We start from the raw sequence: 11563 nt of genomic DNA on the forward strand, positions 1-11563 counted from the left end.
TCTGGAAGTTTTACAGGGCGAGAAGAGGCCACCGGCTCGCGCTTTGTATACTTTGCACTTGAAATCGTTACATTCAACTGAATATTTGGCTCATTCAGATTCGAAAAGTCTCCTAACATCATCGAATTCCCTCCTCCGCCCCTCCTCTCTAAAGAGAGGAGGGGGGGTTAGGAAATGTTTAGTAAATTGCACATCTTTGAATCTTCCTAAAGCAGTGGTCACAAAGCTTAAAGGTGACATAACAGAGCTCACGTAAACCAACACACTTCCCCCCACCCCCCAAGCCAACAATAAAATCATCCCCTTCAATTTGCCATGATCGTCGCGACCAGGAGCCAGGTGATTATCCTAATTAATGTCTATCTAATTAAATTACTGTCAGCAGCTAACCAATGGCAGGAGCCGTTTCATCGGCTGCATAAGCAGCGAGATCAAAAGTGAGCCTTTTCTGATTGCTGCATAGTGTCAATTGGCCAATCTCTTCTCCCAGGGAAAAAAAAAAGTAAATCAAACCTTTGAGAAGCATTTGCTGGTTGAAGTGCTTTCTGTCTAGTGAGGGGTCTGTGGATTCCTAGTTTATGATAAACAGGACTTTAAAAACCAGGGACGGGAGGGCGAGCATTCAGGTTCTAGAGCTATGCAGCTGGAGCACTGCCTCTCTCCTTCTATCATGCTCTCCAAGAAATTTCTCAATGTGAGCAGCAGCTACCCACATTCGGGCGGATCTGAGCTTGTCTTGCACGATCATCCCATTATCTCGACCACTGACAACCTGGAGAGAAGTTCACCTTTGAAAAAAATTACCAGGGGGATGACGAATCAGTCAGATACAGACAATTTTCCTGACTCCAAGGACTCACCAGGGGACGTCCAGAGAAGTAAACTCTCTCCTGTCTTGGACGGGGTCTCTGAGCTTCGTCACAGTTTCGATGGCTCTGCTGCAGATCGTTACCTCCTCTCTCAGTCCAGCCAGCCACAGTCTGCGGCCACTGCTCCCAGTGCCATGTTCCCGTACCCCGGCCAGCACGGACCGGCGCATCCCGCCTTCTCCATCGGCAGCCCCAGTCGCTACATGGCCCACCACCCGGTTATCACCAACGGAGCTTACAACAGCCTGCTGTCCAACTCCTCGCCGCAAGGCTACCCCACGGCCGGCTACCCCTACCCACAGCAGTACGGCCACTCCTACCAAGGAGCTCCGTTCTACCAGTTCTCCTCCACCCAGCCCGGGTTGGTGCCGGGCAAGGCGCAAGTATACCTGTGCAACAGGCCACTTTGGCTGAAATTTCATCGGCATCAAACGGAGATGATCATCACTAAACAGGGAAGGTAATGCTACTTTCTTGGCGGCCGCTGTTCCAGGCGTGACCCTGGGCGGGAGCACCCAAGTTGTGACCGCCGGGCAGCGACGATGTGGGGTCGGGGAACGGAGTGGAAAGGCGCTCGGGTGCGCCCTGGAGTTGGCTGGTTTTGGAAAAGGGGAAAGTGGCAGGGATAATAACCACCGTGGTGATGTTGGTGGCGGGGAGCCTGCTGTACCAGTGCGGTCGGAGAGCCAGTCAGTGGCTGGAGCAAGACAGGAGCCGCGGCCGCTGCCAGGCGTTAGAGCAACTCGTCAAGGCTGGCCTGTGCCGACAGGTGGAGAAGCAGGTCGCCAACCCCGCTCTTCACCCCAGCACTGATACCTGCAGAGCATTCGCGGCTCTCTCCCCGACTTCGGCCCTGCGTCTTCCTGTCTCCTACTAACCCTTTTCTAGATCAGCAAATATTCGTTCAGACACACTGAGAGGACAAGTTTTGCTGGGCTATCTGGCGCCCCGCTTCTTACATTTTATCTCTAACATTTATTTTCTTTTTTTTCTTTGTTTTCTCTCCCTTCTTAATTTAAACAGGCGCATGTTTCCCTTTTTGAGTTTTAACATTTCTGGTCTCGATCCCACCGCTCATTACAATATTTTTGTGGATGTGATTTTGGCGGATCCCAATCACTGGAGGTTTCAAGGAGGCAAATGGGTTCCTTGTGGCAAAGCGGACACCAATGTGCAAGGCAAGTCCTTCCAATTAACACGTTTTCTTGACACTTATTTAGGTGAGAATGATTAATTAAAGCCTTTGTGGACTGGCTCGAGCGACTTTTAAAACGATCGGCCAATGACTTCCTAAAGAAGAGAGGGACAGGGGGACAGACTGAACAGCAAGAAAGGGGAGGATTATGCAAAAGCTATTTTAATCATTCCCACTTAATGGGAAGAAATCGCGGCTTTAAAAAAAAGCCCAGCTAATGGTCCTCACAGTGAAGGGGTGTGTGTGTGTGTGTGTGTGTGTGTGTGTGTGTGTGTGTGTGTGTGTTATGTGGTACAGAGTTGGGACTGGACAGTAAACCTATTTTAATAATCCCCAGTTAATAGAAGAAAGTATGCCCCCCCCAAAGAAACAGCTAATGGGCTTCACTTTGTAGTAAGGGGTGTGCGTGGTGTGTGTGTGTGTGTGTGTGTGTGTGTGTGTGTGTGTGTGTGTGTGTGTGTTTCATGTGCTAAGGAGTTGGGACTGGGCAGTGCCCAGAGCATATGTAAACAAGCTATTATTTTTTTAATCAAGGAAACCGGGTCTATATGCATCCGGATTCCCCCAACACTGGGGCTCACTGGATGCGGCAAGAAATCTCTTTTGGAAAATTAAAACTAACCAACAACAAGGGAGCATCCAACAACAATGGGCAGGTCAGTCTCCTCTCTCTCTCTCTCTCTCTCTCTCTCTCTCTCTCTCTCTCTCTCTCTTTCACACACACACACACACACACACACACACACACACACACACACACCCTTCTTTAGTTTACAGCAACACAAAAAACTGGCTAAGATTTGTTTCCATCAGTGAAGACTTCGAAAATAATTTCTACCTCCCAAAATTATATTTGATCCATTAAGTTGCTTTCTTTGCCTTCTGCCCGACCTCGTTCTGGAATTCGCCTTTCCAAACACAAATACTGATTCATTTTGAAAAAATAAACGAACAAGATTTGAGATTTGTAGGTTGTGAAAAAATCTTTGTTCCTCTTCTAAGGAGGACTAGGGGAAGGGACTGGTGGTTGGCATTCTGGCTTCCCCAGTGCCCAGAGGATCTTGGCTCCCAGAGGTTCGGGCGGTGTGTGCTGGCCACCCAGTCACCAGGAGGCGAGTCCCATAGCCAGTCTGGGGCAGCGGGCTCCAGCTGGCCCAGCCCGGCGGCGCAGAGCGAGCCCTGGGGCTGGTGCGAACAGGCAGGCGTTCAAAAGAGCTCTCCTTTCTCTCCCCCGGACAGATGGTGGTTTTACAGTCCCTTCACAAGTACCAGCCCCGTCTGCACGTGGTAGAAGTGAACGAGGACGGTACCGAGGACACCAGCCAGCCTGGCCGTGTCCAGACATTCACTTTCCCGGAGACTCAGTTCATCGCTGTCACCGCCTACCAGAACACCGATGTAAGGAGGCTCGGGGCTGGGCTCGGGCAAGTGGCATCCCTTACCCTCCAGTCTTTCATCACTCTGCAGACTAGCCTTGGCTACAGCTGGCCCTACAGCACCATTTAGAATAGTGCTAGAGGCCGGCCAGGCCCTTCCCCCAAACAGCTAGCGGGTGGGGAAGCTCTGCCTGTGAGCTTCCAGCCCGGCTACCCTCCCACCTCCACCCCCCAGCGGTGGCCACGATTTCTATGACCGATCCTTTGGAGCTTTAGTTTGGTCCTTAAGCTAGAACGATAAAACATGCGCTTTCTTCCTTTCAAAAATCTCCCTTTCAGGAAATAGGCAGATCTACCTCGTGCGTTTTATTAGCAAGCTATGAAATCTAAAATAAAATGTTTCTAAACTCTCAGAACTGGTGGCTAAAATAAGAAGATTATTACTGTTCTGAGAGTTCCAAACAGGAAGGAGAGTACGTACATATTCGCAGATATGCAATGAGAAAACGCCAATTAAATCACATTACAGGGACTAATGGAGTCTGCGAGCACAAACTAGAACTTTCCAAGTATTCGCATGTTTGCAAAAACTGATTTTAGTAGCTGATGCGACTCTAGGAGTATAGAAGTTGTGTGTTTGGTCATGTAAGTAAAACTATCAGAAGTGAAATAATTATTTCAAATCAACCCAATTTTAAGATGCAGTTTACAGGGTTTTTTTTCTTTCTTTCTTTTTTAATTGAGAGTCAGAATTGGCTCATTTAAAAAATATGTACCTGTGGTTAAACTCTTGAAAACACTGAAGAGTTAAAGATATTAAGCACTTTTGTAGTAGTGCATTGCATGTAATCAGTTTTTTTTCAATGACTATTTGAATCAACTTCTAGCACACAGGAGAGCTAACCGAAGTGCTAGTCCGTATTACCCATTTTAAGCCGGTTCTCGGAACTTTCCCAATACTTCTTGCTTTTCCTCTCCTGCTAGTCTCTCAAAGTTTTACTAAAGAACCTTGGGTCATTGATGACTCAGTAGACCCAAGCCCCTGTCAAGGACAGGTGACATAGTCTCAAACACACAACCTTCCCATGCAGAAGGGGAGACCACAATCACTGTTTCTTCTCTTTTCCCAGATTACACAACTAAAAATAGACCACAACCCCTTTGCAAAAGGATTTCGAGATAACTATGACACGTAAGTAATTTTCCATGTTCCTTCTCAGATAGCTGTTGAACTGGCCACTAGCTTAAGGGTTGATTGCTGTGTTTAAGGATTTTCAAAGTCAAATGTGTGAGAAAATTGTTGGAGATTTCCCCTTCCTCTATCATGTTGGTTCCTTCTCTGGTGACCTTGTGGTTTGCTATTTGTGTGATTTTGGTCAAAAGTTTTCTTTACTTATTTTTAGCTTTCTTTCAAATTCCAAAGTTACTGGCCGCCCCTGGGGTTGGCTGGCTGGCAGGGGCAGCGGTGGTGGAAGCTGCCCTGGTTCTCCTCAGTGCATGCTGTGTGTGTGGCTGCAGATGCTCACCTCAGATAGGCTGTGTCTGAACCGGAGCAATTCTGACTGAAAGTGTGTGGCTCTGGCAGTTGTTACAGTCTCCTTGGCATGTGTGACTTTTATTTACTCATTTCCAAGTTTTGTGTGAGAGCATTTCTTGTGAAGTTTACTATGGACTGAATGAAAATGTGCATTCGCCAGGCGAGTTTATGAGCGGAACTTAACTTGCAGTCATTACAGGCTCTGGTAGCACTGAGATGTGGTTGCATCTTATTTATAAGCTGCAGAAGAAAAATGTCTCCTCTTACTTTGGGCATCTATGGTTTAATTGAATGTGCTGGTTCCCTTTCTTCAGGCTCCCCTTACCTATCTCTAGGCCTTTCTCAGAGCAAGGCTGTCATCTGGGGCAGCAGTAGGCACAGACTGAATTCTTTCTAGATTTGTTCTGGAATTCTCACTCAGGGACTATAGCACCTAAGAGTTTTCAGACAATGTTATATAGCAAAATGTAAAGTGGGATTGGGTGATTCGCCTACTTTTTCCCCTGACTCTAAAAGATAAAGGGAAATATGCACTTTAATCTCCTGGCTTTGGGACAGAGCTAGAGTGTTGTCTTTGATGGGGAACAGATCAAATGTATGGAGGAAGAGACAGGAGCTCCTTTGCCCCAACCTCCAGACACCATCTCTCCTTTCAATGTTTTTATAACAAGTGGGAAAGTCATTGATACCTACTGGCTCTAACTTTCTTATGTGTCCCCCAAAAGCAATTCAAAGCAGTCCCCCAAAATTGTGAATATGATTGTCTAGAATAAAACTTGGCTGCTTCAGGTCTCGAGAAATGAAAAAAGTTGGGCCCAATACAGTGGAAAGAATGTGGCCCAAGAGACTAGGGATGTTGGAAGAGAGTTGTATAGATTTTTGAGCTTTTAATTCTGTTAACATCTGTTCATAAGCATTTATTTTGCACAAATCAATTCAGTAATCCCAAGTGTTTGAGACCTGGATGGGCATCTAAACTGTATGTTTTTCAGATTGCTTTTTTTTTCTTTTAAAGAATATTGTGGGGGCAAACAGAAGACATTTGTACCTTGCTAATTATGTCCCCTTCCTACCTCCCTCCACTTTAAAAAAAAATGAAGCTGGAATTAAATTTCAGGAGGGGATTATTTATTTATTTATTTATTTAGTAAACAGAATGCACCAGAGCAGCCATAGTAACTCATCTGCCTGTCCTCTGGCTGCCTTCTGTCGGACAAGGCCTCCCTTTCTGAAACTGCAAGTGTGTTGTAGAAATCTTATCTGTTATAAAAGTAATCCCTGGGTTTCTGGGGGATGAGAGGGAGTTGAGTAGATTTAACACTCTCCTCTTTAAGGTTAGTAATCTGGGCCTGGTTTGATTAGAGAGCAATGGGGTGGGGTATGAGAGTTCAAGGGATCCTAGAAGGTTGCTTGGCCACACCCGGAGGAGTTTTCTCCCCATAGGATTAAGATCTGACAATACTGAGGCACCCCTTCAAAAACAGTGTGTCGACTAAAGATGCAAACATTTATGTGTGAGCTAAATACACAGTGAGGTATGTTTGTATGTGTATGAAGAAACACATCATCTTCCAACTTCAGTTCTAATGAGATCACCTAGGCCTAGGGCCTAAAGTTAATCTTTATTTTAGCTAACACAATTCCCGCACACACAATCTCTCTTGATTATTGGGCAAGTTCTCTAACTTTCCTTTGCCTCGGTTTCCTCATCGGGAAGGTGGAGTAATAGTTCCCAAGAGAATTGTTGTGGGCTAAAGAAATCCACCTGTGCTTATGTAAATAATTCCCATGTGCCCGGCCAAGCACATCTAAGCTCTGTAAGGCAGGGTTAGTTGCTTGGAGGAAGGTGTTAACTGTAAGTTTCCCCCAAAGGGTCTTTCTCCTCCTCTTTTGCTTTTTAGTAATGGACCAAAAGCTGGGTAGAGAAGACTAAAGTACACCATTTTTTTTCTTCTTCTAAAGAATTTTATTGATGAATGAGTGTTGCTTCCAAATAGTAATTTCTATTTTTTCCCCCTTGCATTGGTAAAATTTCGAGTTAAAAAGGGCGTACATAGGGGGAGGCAGCAGACAAAAGTACCTTAGAGGATTCCAGCGGCAATCCTCTGGGGCTCTGAGGCCGGTGAAAGTCAGCCTTAGACGTTATTACCTGGACATGTCCGTCCCCACTCTCCCTACGCGGTTTTCCCCTCTGGAGATTTCTTAAACTGCCTAGAAAAAGGAAAGGAATCGTCTGAACAACTCAATGGACACAGGAGGTCTTAAAAGGGTGGAGAGAGTGGGCCACTTGTTTAGAAATTTCACTCAGAAATTCATCAGAGAGGAAAGGCCCAACGGGCAAATAGCACCTCGGTGCCTGGCTAACTAACTCTGTCATACTGTGAGCACAATGCTGGATCAGTGGGTTGAGGCCCCATCTTGGTCCCCGTGCACTTAGCGGGAAGATGGAAGACCCTCACTCTGCTTCGTGTCCGGCTCACGTTCCAGCAGGGCAACTGTGACCGTTCCATCGTGGGGTAGGGAGGGTGCGGGTCTGTGATCTTCCGCTGTCTGCACCCTGTGTGTCAAGCGCAACTTCCAGACGGACGGTGTGCGGTGTGCGGGGTGGGCAAGACTAGAGGTGGCTTTCCCTCCAGGACCCTACCTTAGGGACCTCCGCGCCACCCCTCGGTTCTCCTCTCTTTCTCCCTTCCCCTCAGGATCTACACGGGCTGCGACATGGACCGCCTGACCCCCTCGCCCAACGACTCTCCGCGCTCGCAGATCGTGCCCGGCGCCCGCTACGCCATGGCCGGCTCTTTCCTGCAGGACCAGTTCGTGAGCAACTACGCCAAGGCCCGCTTCCACCCGGGCGCCGGCGCGGGCCCGGGCCCGGGGACGGACCGCAGCGTGCCGCACACCAACGGGCTGCTGTCCCCGCAGCAGGCCGAGGACCCGGGCGCGCCGTCGCCGCAGCGCTGGTTCGTGACGCCGGCCAACAACCGGCTGGACTTCGCGGCCTCGGCCTACGACACGGCCACGGACTTCGCGGGCAACGCGGCCACGCTGCTGTCGTACGCGGCGGCCGGCGTCAAGGCGCTGCCGCTGCAGGCCGCGGGCTGCACGGGCCGCCCGCTCGGCTACTACGCCGACCCCTCGGGCTGGGGCGCGCGCAGCCCCCCGCAGTACTGCGGCGCCAAGTCGGGCTCCGTGCTGCCCTGCTGGCCCAACAGCGCCGCGGCCGCCGCGCGCATGGCCGGCGCCAACCCCTACCTGGGCGAGGAGGCCGAGGGCCTGGCGGCCGAGCGCTCGCCCCTGGCGCCCGCCGCCGCCGCCGCCGCCGCCGAGGACGCCAAGCCCAAGGACCTGTCCGACTCCAGCTGGATCGAGACGCCCTCCTCCATCAAGTCCATCGACTCGAGCGACTCGGGCATTTACGAGCAGGCCAAGCGGAGGCGGATCTCGCCCGCCGACACGCCGGTGTCCGAGAGCTCGTCCCCGCTCAAGAGCGAGGTGCTGGCCCAGCGGGACTGCGAGAAGAACTGCGCCAAGGACATAGGCGGCTACTACGGCTTCTACTCGCACAGCTAGGCCGCCCGGCCCGCGCCCCGCGCCCCCCGCGCCCCCCCACGCCCCCCAAGGCCCCTCTGCTCTGCCCCCCACGTCCTCCTCCCCAGGCCCGCTCTTGCGCACTCGCTTTCACCTGACCCTCGATGACCGTCCGCGAGGGGAAAAGTGCAGGTCTCCCGTTAGGATTTTTTTTTAACTCTGCTCTTTTCTTTTCTGCCACAGCCAGCTCTGCAGTTAGCGCACCGACCTTGAACCTGGCTGTGAACCTTGTGGTTTTCCAATGTTTCTTCTGGGAAGTTATGATCCTCCCCGTCTTTTTTTTCTTTTTTTCTTTTTTCTGTCCCCCCTCACCTTCTCCTTTCTCTTGGAATGAAACTCTTCAACTTTAGGAGACCTGGGCAGTCCTGTCAGGCCGCAGCGATCCCGACCCGCCTTGTCTTGGCCTCCCTATTAACCCTAGGATGTTGACTCTAGAACCTGCACCCACCCAGCGCGTCCTTTCTTATACCCGAGTGGATGGATGGATGGATGGATGGATGGATGGATGGATGGTAGGGATGTTCATAATTTTAGTAGAACAAAGCCTGTGAAATGACTGTACATAGTGTTAATTTATTGTAACGAATGGCTAGTTTTTATTCTCATTGTCAAGGCACAAAACCAGTTCATGCTTAACTTTTTATTCCTCTTTTTTTCCTCCTTCCATTCTTTCTTTCTCTCCCCACCCCCCTCTTTGTTTTCTTGTGAGATATTAAAGATAGTCTAAGAGGCTCTGGAAACACGAGGCACTCCATAATGATGGCTCTCTCACTTCTCAGTTCATCGCATGCTATAACCACTGCGTGCCCCACAGCACAGCTAAGGAGAACCCACCTGACACCTGTAAAAGCCAGTTGTCCGCTCCTAGGCAAGTCAAGTGGCATGATACCTGCCTGCGAAGCAGGGTTAACTGGAGTTGTCTGTTCCCCCCCCCCCCCCCTTCTAAACGGAATAGCTCCACATCAGCAATATTATTTTGCCTTATTTGTTTTTCCCCAAAGTGCCAAATCCATTACTGGTCTGTGCAGGTGCCAAATATGCTGACAAACTGTTTCTGAATATCTTTTCAGTCCCCACTCCACCTTTCTATGCTGTAAATCTTTGTAATGAATAATCTAATGATATAGACGACTGACTTGTTGGTAACTATAGTGTAGTCTAGTGAAGATGAACCGTGTGAGTTGTATATTTTACTGCATTTTAGTTTTGAAAACGATTCCCCCCACCACTTAGAGACAGCTGAAATTGGACTTTCTTGGGGAAACACTAGCATTATTGCAAGTAAGTCTGATCCCCCCAAGTCTTGTTATATTTGATAAGGAGCATTAATCCCCCTGGAAATAGATTAGTAGGATTTCTAATGTTGTGTAGCAAACTTATACTTTTTTGTACTTTAAAATCCATGTGAAATATGCATCATACACAATATTCAATCTAGATTCCAGTCCATGGGGGATTTTTCCTAATAGGAATTCAGGGTCTAAACGTGTGTATACTTTGGCTCTTCTGTAAATCAAATGTTGTGATTTTTATATTTGTTTTGTTTTGTCTGTGAATTGAATAATTTATACAAGTACACACTCCACTGAGAATCGTTTTGTTTTCTGCTCGTTTGTATCGTCTGTGTATAACAAGTAAAATAAACCTGGTAAAACGCTAACTATGGTGTTTGAGAGCAGTTTACAGTTTGCAAATACTTATTCTAGGTTATGGCTTTGAAGGGTTAAGCAAGACTAGCCCCCTTCCCTCTGCTCTGGGAGTTTAATAGTAGCCACCTCCTACATCCCCATAATCTTGTTTGGTAGCACCACTAAGGATTGTTTTTTCTTATTTACAATTATTTAATTCTCTGAGTGTAGTTTTCTTTACTGCTGTATTTTTTTTTCTAGGAAAATAAACGCACCTTCTTTCTTCTAGCTCTGATTCTCTCCGAAGTTGAAGTGACAGGAAAAGGAGGGTCTTTAGATGAGTTAAGAATCCCTTTAAATTTCACACAGCGGCCTGTGAGGCATTAGGTGAGAGCTGGGTGCAATTTAAAGCAAGTCAAGTCAAACTGTTGGTGCTGAGAAATTGGGTTTTACAAAGAGACGTTGGAGGTGATTGGCGAATCTTTATAAACGCAAACACCCGAAGGGCCTACAGTTCTAGAGAGAGAGGCTTCAGGTATTCTTCCCGGTGGGGTGGCAAAAGACCCGCAGAACCAACTCGTGGAAGGGTGGATTTTAAGGACTGAGTTAAAAACTTGCCTTGGAGAGGGCCTAGGGTGTGAGGGGTCATGTCTGGGGGCGTCTACTCTCTCTTCTATAGTGGAATCCTCGCCGCAGTTATCCCCAGGCCAGGTCCCCACCCTTGAGAACAAATGGCGATGAGGAATTTCATGTGCAAGTTTGCCAGTCTGTCTTTACCTCTTAGAGGCGACTTCTGCACTTTTGTCTCCAAGGACAGGGTGACTCCGGAAAGGGGCAGGAGCTGGTTCAGCCTTCTCCTTTGGTCTGAGTTGGCCTGGGGTGACAGAAGTAAATTTATCAGCACCTAGAGTTTGTCCCGTGTCCCCTTTGTGGTGTGACAGATGTAAAGAGGCTTCAAAAGTCCAATTAAAAAGAAAAGTCGAGGGGGAGATTGCACTGATCTGCCTTCCCTGGATAATCCCGCCGCTAGACGGCGTTCCGTGGAGTCTTGCGTGCCACAGAGAGGGAGAGAGGGAGAGAAAAAAAACAAACAAACAAGAAAAAAAACGATGACTGATTCTCCTTTGTTTTTCCTTTCCCCTCTCCTCACCTACGAAGTAAAGGCGACGACCCCAAGTACCAACCCCGGTGTGTGTGTTGGGAGAGGAGTGGAGCAGTGTGTTCCCGTGGCCATGCACCCACCCGGGGCTGCGCTCTGAGCCCGGCCCGCCTGCCCCGGCCCAGCCGCAGCACGTGCAGCCCCGGGCCGCGGGGACGCAGCGCCCGCCCGCCCGCCCGCCCGCTCCCGGGCTCGGGGGGCCAGGGCTCCG

General features: G+C 49.0%; 1 protein-coding gene across 1 annotated transcript; it reads left to right on the forward strand.

Moving 5' to 3' along the window:
• Positions 1-291: 291 nt before the first annotated feature.
• Positions 292-8611, forward strand: Tbr1 (T-box brain transcription factor 1). Its single transcript, XM_052722812.1, has 6 exons — positions 292-1329; positions 1893-2047; positions 2599-2720; positions 3304-3462; positions 4571-4632; positions 7677-8611. The coding sequence occupies exons 1-6, from the start codon at positions 638-640 to the stop codon at positions 8545-8547; spliced, it is 2061 nt and encodes a 686-aa protein (XP_052578772.1). The 5' UTR covers positions 292-637; the 3' UTR covers positions 8548-8611.
• The last annotated feature ends 2952 nt before the right edge of the window (positions 8612-11563 follow it).

Source organism: Peromyscus californicus, unplaced genomic scaffold, assembly GCF_007827085.1.
Source record: "Peromyscus californicus insignis strain IS unplaced genomic scaffold, ASM782708v3 Scaffold_7__1_contigs__length_154581171, whole genome shotgun sequence".
Lineage (NCBI taxonomy): Eukaryota > Metazoa > Chordata > Mammalia > Rodentia > Cricetidae > Peromyscus > Peromyscus californicus.

What these genes read in the sequence shown, in the direction of transcription:
- Tbr1 (XM_052722812.1), top strand. Translation starts at nt 638, where the DNA reads ATGCAGCTGGAGCACTGCCTCTCTCCTTCTATCATGCTCTCCAAGAAA. An exon ending in ATCATCACTAAACAGGGAAG is followed by an intron (nt 1,330 to 1,892) that starts GTAATGCTACTT and finishes TAATTTAAACAG; the next exon opens with GCGCATGTTTCCCTTTTTGA. An exon ending in AGCGGACACCAATGTGCAAG is followed by an intron (nt 2,048 to 2,598) that starts GCAAGTCCTTCC and finishes TTTTTAATCAAG; the next exon opens with GAAACCGGGTCTATATGCAT.